A 12,046-nucleotide genomic window follows, 5' to 3' on the forward strand; every position below is an offset into this window, starting at 1 on the left:
TTCTGGCGAGAATTGACCGGGGGAGACGATTATCATCCGGTGAGTGGGGTAAAGATAAGGGCTGCAGCCAACGAGAGAGGTGGAAATGACATACCGATCGAAAGTTTATGGATGGTGCGATAGGATGCTGATAGGGGGCAAACTAAAAACCACTTAATATGAAAGAGGGTTTATCAAGGTTATGTTGGAGAAATGAAATGGGGAAAAGACCTTGGGGACCTCGAGTATAAATATCCGGAGAGCAAGAACGTGCTCGCGTTCTAGACTTCGGATGATCTGCCCTGGTTCCCCCCCACTTTCTCTCCTCCAAGGTTCACTTGGTACACGCAATGTGTCCAGACTTGGATGACTCAGTCTCCGCAAACAGTGGTGTCATAGCTTTTTTTTTTCTCTTTATTCAATTTCTATTTGTTCCTATATTTAACCCAGTGGAACTCCATAGACACACACATTGATTCTTTTTCTTCTCATTCTAGGGCTTCCTAAGCAATCTAGAATATCGAGTACGAAAGAAGTACCCATACAATCTTTGTGTACGCACGAGCTTCAGATCCAGTCTAGAACCTCTAGTAGCGCCCGTGCCCTATCGATACGCAGTTCTGCAGCCCAGTTTCCCGGTTTGTGTGCTGAGCCTGCATAGGGCAGGGAGCCAATCTCCGGAGGGGTCGGATCTGGCGTGATCGAGGGGTTATCACGTAGCTAGATACACTTTCCACACAGGAACACCTCATACCAAATATCAATAGACAAATTCCCACACACCATCATGCCATAAATTCAATCTACAATGCTCTAGTAGAATCACATTCCATCCAAATGACGACGACTATGGCGTGCCAGACTCGGAAGCACCTTTGTACGAAAATAGATCGGCGTTCTCGAACCCCCAGAACAATTCTTTCTCCACTCTCACTGTGACACACCCTTGACACGTCGAGTCCGTGCTTGGATGCTTGGCAGGGTGCGTGTTGCTTGGCCACCATATCCACATGATAAGAATTCTAGACTCGGGAGCCCTGTCAATCAGATTCTGCAGAGAAGCGTGTACAAACCCTTCAGGTAGTCTGGATCATGCTAATTGTCGATCTTACGTTGATCTGTTTCGGGTCGCTGGATCTGTCTGGGGCTGCGGAGTCATTATGGAGAAGACTCCGTAGTGTTGCCTAAACTTGCCTGAGATCTAAGACGTCAAAACAAACCAAACTCTCGAAACAGGGTGGAACCTAGAGGGTCAATTAAAAATCAAGGTGTGGAAAAACATACGTTGCGTCACCGTACGTTTCCATGTACAGTAGCTATAGTGTGTACGCAACTCAAAATTCTGTTGTGGAGTGGAAATTTTTCTATGAGTCGTGTGTCACGTCAGATCTAGTTTTCAGAGTTTTCTTTGTATACGGAATTGTTTTGACTCCCGTTGTCTTCCGTTGCCGCCCAGGGGGGAACCTTTTCCCTCGAGACCACTTTACCTAATGGGTCTGGGAGCTTCAAGAATTCCCTTGGTCAGCGATGGAGTCCTCCATCGAATTGACCAGTTAAGGGGTTTCCAGAGACAAAGTTTTCAAACCACCATAAGTCTATGATTCAATGTGGAGTAGAATGATGTTGACAATTGAGCTTGTTTCGGTAGCGTGTTTGGATTACATTGGATTGGGTATCTATACAGTATGACGTATCGTACAACTTTTCATTTTCACTCACTCTCGCCGACTCAGATCCACGGCTTCACCGATCTATATCCATCGGCTCGGCGGAAGTAGTAGTGGTCTTTGCTGGTTCCGCCTTGTCCACGGACTCGGCCGGTGTTTGCTCCTTGTCATGGTCGTCCGCGCCCTTCTCCTTCCCTAAGAATCGGGCTGGCACACCGCGGGCAGCGGTTTCTGCTGGTCCTACGAAACAACCTAGCATGGCACTCCAGATGTACCCTTTGGATATAAGATTTCGGATTTGCCCATATGCGAAAGAATTGGCATAAGGGAGAGAGGTTTCGGGATCCCGATAGCGAGATGGTAATGACGTGATGACACACAAAGAGGATGAGATTTCTGGAAAAATAATTAGTTAGGCCAATTACCTTCAAAATCGGAGAGACACGTACTGGCTAATCGCGCAGGCCGCCTGGCATTGAAATAAATGCTGTATTTCTTGCTGTGCGCGGTCTTGTCATCAAAATTCTCGAGGATCGTCAAGTTGCGCCCCGTGTACTCGATGATTGGTGGCGGCAACGGGGCCTCAGGTTGGGCTGGTGTTTCATTAATTGCAGGCGGTTGGACACCTTCTAAAGCAGGGACACCAGGGCCTTCGAGTGCATTAATCTCGGGTGGCGCGGGCAGGGCTGCTGCATTAGCCGGGGCTTGAGGGGCTTGAGGGGTCTGCGTCTGAGGGGCCAATGGTGTGGTCACAGACGTGGCCGCTTGGGTATCCTGCCCCGCCAAGGGTCCTGATACACTGGAAGTTTTGGTCTGGGCTACTTCTGAAGCCGTTGGTGTGTCTGTGCTTATAGAGGGAGGGTTGGCATGGGTGTTGGTTGGCTCGCCCGCCTTGGGCTCTGGCTTATCTATATCCATGGCATCCGCATCATTCGTAGACGGCAACTTTGCCGGCTCATCAGATGATGAGATCTGGGAAGTGGTACCAGGGTCACGTCGAGTCACGATCTCCACGACAGGCAAGGGGTATCCTTGGGAGGATTTCCGCGGAGGTTCTGATGGTGTGTTGGCATCCCCCAGTTTCTGCTCCGGTTCTGGTTCTTTATCGACACCTTTCTCTTCCTTTTCTTGATCGACGGCGGGGGCTGCTATTGAAACTGTTGACTGTTTGGGAGAGATTTGCTCCGGGGCTTTGTCGTCTGGTTTGTCGGGCTGGTTGACAGATTCGGAGGCTGTGGTGGCTTCGGGGGCTGTTGGAGCTAACGTCCCGTCAGGCTGAGATGGTGTGTTGGTAGTTTCAGCAGGCGCAAGAGTAGGAGCTATAGGAGCAGATGAGGCATCGATAGGAGGCACAGTCCCTGGAGCGATGCTAATGCCCTGGGTTTCCGCAGGTTTCTCTGCCTTCTCTGCCTTCTCTGCCTTCTCTGCCTTCTCCTCCTTTTCCGTCTTTTTCTTCTTGGGCACCTCTTTGTCCTTGATCTTGATATCCGCTTGGCCCACTCGTGTGAGATTTCCATTTACCCACGTAGCCAATCCACTCCAGTAAGACATGACCGGTCCATCCAGGCGGCGGTTCTGAAGGGCCTCGATCTTCGCCCGTCGTTCGTCTGCCTTTCTTTTTTCTGCTTGTTCCCATCGGTTCAAACTCTTGCTGTTGGTTCGCTCAATCCGTTCAGCTACCGCCAAATGATCCTCTTGTGTCATCTGTTTTGGCTTAAGGTGGGCCTTGCGTTTCTCTGCCTCCTTCATGGTCGCAATTATACGGACTCTCTTCTCCTGGCTGTCTTTGAGACGAGCATGCGTCATTTCCTTATTGACCATTGTCTGTCGTCGCGACGACGATCGTGTCGGACCATCTTCCACGGTCGGGAGCCACGAGATCCGCTCAGACTTCTTCTTGGGGCGGGGAGGTGCTGGGATTGTAGTTGTAGCGGTGGGATCGATCTTGACGCGCTTTCGTAGGGTTTGGAAGCGGAGGTCGTTTTGTGTGCGGCGCTTCTTGCGTTCTGTCTTTTGTAGTTCCTTCTCGCCTTCGTAGTCGTTGTTCGCATTGGGGCCCTGGTCATCCTCGTCGTCTGATGAGGAGTCCAGCCCCATTTCATCTTCTTCAGCCCCATCCTCCATGGCAAATTCATTATCATCTTCCACCTCCTCAAAGAGTAATGTCAGGTCATCGTCTTCGGCGGCGGCGGCATCGATGAGGGCAGACATGTGCCGACCAGCAGTGCTTCGCTTTGCGCGTCCTAATACCAGAGACTCTGGCAGCACTTCTGCTTCCTCCTCCTCCGAGGACTGCATTGTCGAGTCCGGGTCAGTTTCCAGGATGTCGGCCATGATGAGGTGGTAATGGGTCGAAGATTATGATGTATGGACCGAATCGTGCGGTCGACACGGGAGATTCAATTTAAGACGCGACCGGGAGATTCCTCCGCGGCGCTAAATGAAGATCAAGTGTGGCGTGTGGCTGTATCGGTGCCTGGTTATACAGGCAACGAGATCAAAGTGTGCACGTGTCCAACTGTACAGGAACTGTAGCAGATTGACTAGCAGCTACATCAGTACATTGGCGAGTAGGTTTAGAGGGTTAAGACCGAACTCCTCCCAGGGACTAAACCATCTTCTACTGACACTTAAAACTCTTCCGGTTGGTCACCACTCTATCGGGTTCGGTGCCTGCACATCTCTCCCGGTCGTTCCGTATCGGTGCTAAACCCGACTTCTTGCTTAAAGCTTGGCAGGCTCAGGAGTCTTCTACATTGCTTTGTATAATCTGCACGACATGGAGGTTTAACCTAGCATTGATCACACAGCCAGTGATCCAATGATGACCAATCCGTCCCAAGCGCCCGAGATCTAGGACACGTACCTGACCCATCCCTTGCGGCGCACCACTTAGAACCAATCTTTCAACTTGTTTCGGACCTGCACCATATAACCCAAGTCCCCTTGCATGACCAATTGCATCACTCCGTTCCATCACAGTAAATCTCCATGAATCTGGGTGTCTTCACATTTGAGACTGGAGAGACATGACGCAGCGAAATGCGGGGCTTTGGGTGGTTCCCACTGGTCTTCACCATGGCATGCCATATGTTGTACTCCGTAGAAAGGGAAAAACACCACTTTTATGACAGGGCGCTTTCTGATACTGATGACAAGGGGATCACCGAACGGGCCCCCATCGTTTCAGATGTGATGTACTCTGTAGTATTTCCCCCAGAGTTTATAATGGTTCCCCCGGCAGACACCTAAAAATTTGGGTCTCCAGAAATGACATCGATGGGGCTGTGTTCCATTGCCGATTTCCGGTATGATGTTGTGTACAGATTTAGATAGTAGAAAAACAAACCATGAACCGTAGAATATGATCATGGCTCATTAGATTGTTTACAATAGTGAACATTGAGGCTCATGCATCAGAGAACAATTGGATTGTGAGTCAAATAGGGCAGATGAAGCTGAAGGAGGACACACTCCACCAACCACAAACTCCCTCGAGCATCCGGATCTCCCCCAACATCTTCTCTTCCCTTCTTCCACCCTTCTCTCTCTTCTCACCTCCACCTTTCTTCCCTCTCTTTCTTTTATTACCTTTGTATTCTTCCCTCTGCATTGTATGCGATTTGTCTTCGGTAATTTCATCTCCCTTCCGTGATTTGCCTCCTGGAGCCGCGCAAACTAACGTGCTTCTCCAGCCACCTCGATCCCTTCCCCCGTTGATCATCCCGTCGGCTTTTAGTCCTCACTTGACGCTCATTTGTGTCTGGGCTACTTTTCCACCCCAATTTTATGCATCTCCCTTGGGCGCACTGGAGGTGATTGAACTGAGGATCTTGATTCCAACCGCTTGATTCCATCGTTTTTTTTTGGTCATCATTCACCCCACAGTGAACGTTGGCAGTCTGTTACCTGGACTTTTTTTTTTTCTCGGTCAGTGATCTCGTTCTGGTATGTCATATGGAACAGCATCGGCCCATCTCCACATCGGACAGTTCACCTTTCTACTAAGCTGAAAGTGCTTTGTCAACCCCTCCCCCGTTTCCGCGCCCCGATGATCCAAATATGTACACTTGGAGAAGCCTCAACTGACTTTCATATTTCTTCGGCACAGAGGTTTTTTTTCATCTCATAAACAACCTCATTGAGTCTCACCGACTTCTTCTCTTCAAAAACCCTTCTTTCCATTCCATATCCACCACATGGTGCAGGCGACGCACACGCGGTTATAAGCAGGAAACCCATATCCGAGTATTAACTCTGTCTGTCCCTTTCGGTATCTGTCTTGGGATAAATAGAGTGACAGGAGATAAAGCGATCAACTTACTGTGGGGCATTCAACACCATAATGTTACCGGTTTCGCGACCCGAAGGCCAGATGAGTTTCAACTACATTCCGACCTCCCAGCCCATGTCCGGGACCTCGACAGGACGCAGCTCACCTAGCGACTTGGCTGGATCCGGAACGGTGAAGGCACCCTTTGGCCCCCCCGGGTCCATTGGTGCTGCGAGACTGGGGGCTGGATCCCCCTCGGAGTTGGGGGGACGCTTGTACCCCAAGCGGTAGGCACTCCTCAACAACAGAATGATGGGGAATATTCGAGCTGACCAAATGTCTTTGCCCTCTAGAGCCCGTGAGATCCAAGCGCAAGAAGGCGTGTCTCCTAATATCTGGGGCCCTCCGACCAGTGGCCATTCCACCCCGCTTCGTGAGAACATCCCCGAATCACCCAGCCAGGATAGTTTCCCCGACCTGATTCCTACTTCCAATGTGTCCATGTCTGGCTCCGGCCGCAGGGCTCGAGCTGGGACAGTGCCTTCCCGATTCCCACCGATGGCGACTCTCAGTGAAATGGACCTTCAGCAGCCATTCATCTCGCAAACCTCCCGGCCCACACCATCTACCAGTCCATTCCGCCCCCCGGGTGTCTCTGGGATTGATACGGGCGCGCAAGTTGCCAGCTCGGGTGCACCCAACCCGGCCTTGTTGTCCCGTCTTCGAGCTGGCTCGATGCCGCAAAGGAGCGGTTTGCTTGGATCAGGCAATCCTTTCGGCTCGTCACTGTTCACTTCGGCGTGGGGAACTGGTCGCGATCGTGCTTCAACCTTGACTAGTATTCGATCTTCAGAAGACCCAACTTCACCCAGTCATTCTTCGTTCTCGCGGGATGGGCTCACGGACTCTGATAGAACTCTGGATTACCTTGGTCTTGCCGAGACTCCCCAGTCCGCACGGGCGTCTCTTGCACGGCCATCGATGGAAGCTCTCTTGCAGCAGCAGCAACAGCAGCAACAGCACGCGCCAGGATTGCCAGGACTTTTTGACATGGCAATGATGAAAAGCAACAACCGCTTCCGTTCTTATTCCGTTAATGCCAAAGAGAAGTATGCGGATGACGAAGACATGGAATATGAAAGTCGCTACTCCCAGCTTCCTTCGGGAACTCTCACGCCATCTGCCGCTGCGACAGCTGCTCAACTAGCCGCAACGCAGGCCCAAATCCACCAGCACAATCTGGCTGTCCAGGCTTTTGCTTCTCATGCTTCCGTTAGCCGGCCTCGAGCCCGGACTGCCGGCATTCTAGAGGCGCCCCCTACCCGATCATCCATTCGTAATTACCTCGCGACTCCCTCGCGTCTGGACAATTCATTCAATGCCGAGGATCTCATTGGGGAGAATGATTACGATGAGTTGTCTGAGTCTGTCCTAGGGTTACAACTAGGTGCAAACGCCGTTGCGATGGGTATGCGGGCAACGGGTGAGATGGCAGATGAGAACAACCAAGATGGACCTACTCGAGCGCTGTGGATTGGCAGTATTCCCGTGTCGACAACTGTCACTTCCCTTGAAGCCATCTTCGGTGTGTACGGAAAAATTGAGTCTACTCGTGTCTTGACTCACAAGAATTGTGGATTTGTCAACTTTGAGCGTCTGGAAAGTGCAGTACAGGCGAGGTCGGTTCTGAATGGCAAAGAGATCTTCCCAGGCGCAGGACCTGTCCGAATCGGTTATGCCAAGGTTCCTGGTGCTTCTGCGACAGGCACTCCTGGTGCAAATGGTATCCAGTCATCCCCAACCCCCGATTCCACTTTCAAGTCCAACCTCGCGTCCGGTGATGGCCTGGATCGGGCAGAGACTGGCTCAGTTCCCCAGATTCCCGCCCTCAATGATCTTCTTCCTGAGATGGTGGACATTGTCCAGGAGTTTGGGGCCAACGAGGATGACACACACAACATCACAAACATCATTCAAAGTGCTATCTCTTTCCAAAACTATGAGGACGAACTTCCTCCCGTCCTTGAGCCGAGCCAGACTCGGATGTTTGATGCTCCTCGTCTCCGTGACATTCGCAAGCGAATCGACGCTAATACTTGCTCCATTCAAGAGATTGAAGAAACTGCTGGCGCAATGCTTCCTGAAATTGCAGAGCTGGCTTCTGATTACCTGGGTAATACCGTCGTTCAAAAGCTCTTTGAGTTCTGCTCCGAGTCCACCAAAGAACAGATGCTTTCCCACATTGCGCCTCATCTTGCGGAAATCGGTGTCCACAAGAATGGAACTTGGGCTGCACAAAAAATCATTGATGTTGCCAAGACCCCTACCCAGATGAACATGATTGTTGACGCACTTCGTCCATACACTGTTCCACTCTTCCTTGATCAATACGGCAACTATGTGCTCCAATGCTGCTTGCGGTTTGGTGCTCCTTACAACAATTTTATCTTTGAGACTATGCTTAGTCGGATGTGGGAGGTTGCTCAGGGCCGATTCGGCGCCCGAGCCATGCGCGCTTGCTTGGAAAGCCACCTTGCAACAAAGGACCAGCAACGGACTCTTGCTGCAGCCATTGCACTTCACACAGTGCAGCTGGTGACCAATGCCAATGGGGCTCTTCTGCTCACTTGGTTCCTTGACACCTGCAACTTCCCCCGCCGTCGGACTGTTCTTGCTCCAAGACTTGTTCCTCATCTTGTACACCTTTGCACCCACAAGGTAGCCTACCTCACAGTTCTCAAGGTCATCAACCAGCGTAATGAGGCCGAGGCCAGAGACATCATTCTGAAGGCCTTGTTCTTCAGCCCTGGTGACGAAGTCTTGGAGAAGATTTTGAGTGACCAGACTTCCGGTGCGACCTTGATTTTCAAGGTTTTGACCACTCCGTTCTTTGAGGAGTCCATGCGTGCGGAAGTAGTTAAGAACGTTGCAAAGGTTTTGACAAAATTGAAGGCCTCTCCTAGCCAGGGATACAAACGCCTGATGGATGAAGTTGGCCTCTCCTCGCGTGGAACCGGCCGTGAACATCATCATGGACGGGAGCACGGCGCAAGCCACTCTTCTACCCCTGAGAAGCCCCAACAACGTCAATCCTCCCGACACGGAAGTGCCAACTACCCCTCCCAGCCTCCTATGGAAAGACAGTACAGTGGACAGTTCCCTGACTCCCGCCCTTTCCCTGCCGACCATAACAATGCCCCGCAACTTGATCCATACACCAGCAATGGCAACAACGGGTTCACGAACCCTTTGAACGGTCTTGGTGGTGGTGCTGGATTACCGGATCATGTGGCCCAGTTTTCTCAGCAGCAGTACCAAAACTACCTCCAAGGACGGGGAGTGTCTCCTAGTGGCTTTTACGGGACCAATGGAACCAACCTCGCGTACTCGCCGTCAGTGGAGCACTTGCGATCTATTCAAAACCCGCAGGCGTCGCCGTTGTCAGCAGGGCCCATCCCCATGGGCGGTCTGTCCAACTACCCTTCCCAACAGTACAGCCCTGTGATGCCTCCTGCTCAGGTCTACCCATACCCTCCGCAGTACTACCAGCAGCCGCAGTCTGTCCAGGGACAGTCTAGCGGAGGCCGACGTGGACGGGTGAGTTCTTTTTACGATGCCTAGGCAAACCCGCCATGACAGTGGCTAATACTTCATTTCAGCGTTGATTTTCGCATATGATTTTTTTAATCAAATCTTCCCTGCTTTCATCTACCTGTACAAATTCATTCCGTGTTTTATTTCTTTGGCCATCGTATCATGGAGATTAAGCGGGTTCTCTAGCTTTGTATTGTGAAGCCATGTTTCTCCCGCCTGATCGGACGCTGGATCGCCGGCAGGGCAGCAAGGATATGGCTGAGGAATTTGGGGCTTGGGATAAAAAGTGCCCGGTGTCTGGGAGGACCTGGTGTCTGGGAGACACATTCAAGTATCTTCATGGAGACGAGCATTTCTTCTTTTTTTTTTTCAAATGACATGTATCTTCTGATCTGATGATCCTTTTTCTGTATGATTTGGGCTAAACTGCAGATTGTTTGGTTTGCGCTGTTTCCAATGGAATTCTTCAGCTGCACTGAGAGTTGTATTCGTTGTAAAATGTAGAATATAGATCGCATGATCTGCCCATCCCGCCCGCATCGATGCTTAAATCCCTAACCCCGGCTATCCGCCATCTGAACCTAAACATACCTCTGCTGAAAATGGTCAATTCCCCATATAACCCCTCCATACTCTTTCATAACAATGAAAACACGGTCTTTCTCGTTGACATCCCAGAATCTATTGCCCAAGCACAAGAATTGTTGCAGGCCACGTCTACACCAGGTCAAGATGAATGCGTACCAACAGGGCAGACTTTTACCATATCAAATGAAGGGAATAGGAGGCACAAAATACAAAAGAGGTGTCCTATCTCTACCGTCGCTCTGAATATGCCGTACCCATCTTCCACGGAGCCAAAAACAGATTCTGCGCGCGCAAAAGTTCTGTCTAGAACATCGCTGTCCGAGCAGCGATATCATGGTAATTTTATCCAGCCACTTGTGGCGAACGCGTTAGATGATTTACGGGCCAGTTATTCGCCATCTGACTCGCAATGGTGTCTTCCCAGAGCTGTTCTTGATGAAACAGCGCGCGGAAAGGAAGCATCGGATATCTCTGATCCGCCTTCAAAGAAACGGAAACTAGAGCAACCACAGGGTGGGCATTGGTCCCTATCGAATCAGTCAGGAGAAATGGGGAATTCTTTATGGACCACTGCACCGCCTACGATCCTTTCATCGACTTCTCTCAACATATTCAGCTCTACATCAGAGCTTGAAGGTGTGGTGAAAAATCCATCCGCAGACGAGGCTGTATTATCAATCAGTGCTGTTGGACACGATGGGGTGCATTATCCTTCAGAATACATCATCCCGCCTCGATCTGCCTTTGTGCTTTGCAACCTACCGCTATCACAGCCAGAACCCCTGGAGACACCTATTCCCGGGTTACCTAGCAGTCAGCGTTTCAATCTGATGCTCTTTGACCCACCCTGGCCAAATCGCTCTGTTCGGCGAAGTAGAGGGTATCAAACTCATTCTTACAACGAAATGGATATCTTGAGTCAGCGACTTCAGGACATCTTACGTGTCCATTCCTACCGTTCACTTGATGATTTCTCAGAAAATTCAGCTACGAGTACAGACACAATTACGGCTCCAGAAGCTCAAGAACAGGTTTCCCAAGACGTTTTTGCAGCCATCTGGATCACCAACTCTGAAAAAGCTCGCAAAGTCGCCTATGAAGCTTTGCTAGCTTCTGGGTTCCGTATCCATGAGGAATGGATTTGGATCAAGATCACTGCTGATGGACAGGCGGTGTGTCCGTTGAATGGGGTTTGGCGAAAGCCATACGAAATTCTTGTCATAGGGCGGAAAGATCCGACTTCAGTAGTAGCAGACCTTGGCGATGCGACATCGCGGAGAAATGCAGATACTGCCGATCTGCTCGATGTTGACCCGAGTACAATTACCAGAAGAGTGATTGCAGCTGTCCCGGATCTCCATTCGCGAAAGCCGAATCTGAAACCTGCATTTGAGCGGATATTGTTTGATTTTACGTCCGAATCTACTCGCAAGACTTATTCAGCGCTTGAGGTGTTTGCTCGGAGTTTAACTTCCGAGTGGTGGGCATGTGGGAATGAGGTAGTGAAGTTCAATGCCCGAGACTGTTGGGTTGAGCATGATGATTCGACCTGACCGACAATTCATCCCTTCCTTTAGGTGAGATATCATCATCCTGCAGTGTTATCCAGCATGCGGTTAAGGGATCTTATCAGGTTTCAGAAACGCCTAAGCTAAGGCCTGAGCGCCGGCTACGGAGCCCAATCAAATGCCGACGGGCCAGGTGTGATTCAGACGCGGAAATTCTCCGGCAGCTTACAAAGGCATAATTGTTCAGCAAAAGTTGCGGTGACAGTAAAACTGCCGGCCGCTATTTAGAGGAATTTAGTAGGGAAAACGTACATAAAGTTCTAATCAGTGACCCACTTGGCGGGCAAGACGAGGCTACGACGTATATCGCCCCCTGGAAAATCCCGAGGGCTAATTTCTTAGAAGCTGTTCCTAGCTCGTAATCTCTTCACTTCCTT

The 12,046-nt window shown here is 50.6% G+C and overlaps 3 protein-coding genes across 3 annotated transcripts; 2 read left to right on the top strand and 1 right to left on the bottom strand.

Annotated features, from left to right (window-relative positions):
- Positions 1-1,722: 1,722 nt before the first annotated feature.
- Positions 1,723-3,980, bottom strand: N7503_001650 (putative signal transducer; the record flags this gene model as incomplete). The annotated part of the gene is made up of 2 exons (XM_057061197.1): positions 1,723-2,042; positions 2,096-3,980. 2 exons carry the CDS (start codon positions 3,978-3,980, stop codon positions 1,723-1,725), a joined length of 2,205 nt encoding a protein of 734 aa, XP_056925159.1.
- A 2,011-nt stretch (positions 3,981-5,991) lies between these two features.
- Positions 5,992-9,584, top strand: N7503_001651 (putative RNA binding protein Jsn1; the record flags this gene model as incomplete). The annotated part of the gene is made up of 3 exons (XM_057061198.1): positions 5,992-6,206; positions 6,273-9,516; positions 9,579-9,584. The coding sequence occupies 3 exons, from the start codon at positions 5,992-5,994 to the stop codon at positions 9,582-9,584; spliced, it is 3,465 nt and encodes a 1,154-aa protein (XP_056925160.1).
- A 762-nt stretch (positions 9,585-10,346) lies between these two features.
- Positions 10,347-11,654, top strand: N7503_001652 (MT-A70 family; the record flags this gene model as incomplete). The annotated part of the gene is made up of 1 exon (XM_057061199.1): positions 10,347-11,654. The coding sequence occupies one exon, from the start codon at positions 10,347-10,349 to the stop codon at positions 11,652-11,654; it is 1,308 nt and encodes a 435-aa protein (XP_056925161.1).
- Between the last annotated feature and the right edge of the window lie 392 nt (positions 11,655-12,046).

The sequence above is a fragment of the Penicillium pulvis genome (assembly GCF_028828015.1).
Source record: "Penicillium pulvis strain IBT 33274 chromosome Unknown contig_12_segment0_segment0, whole genome shotgun sequence".
Lineage (NCBI taxonomy): Eukaryota > Fungi > Ascomycota > Eurotiomycetes > Eurotiales > Aspergillaceae > Penicillium > Penicillium pulvis.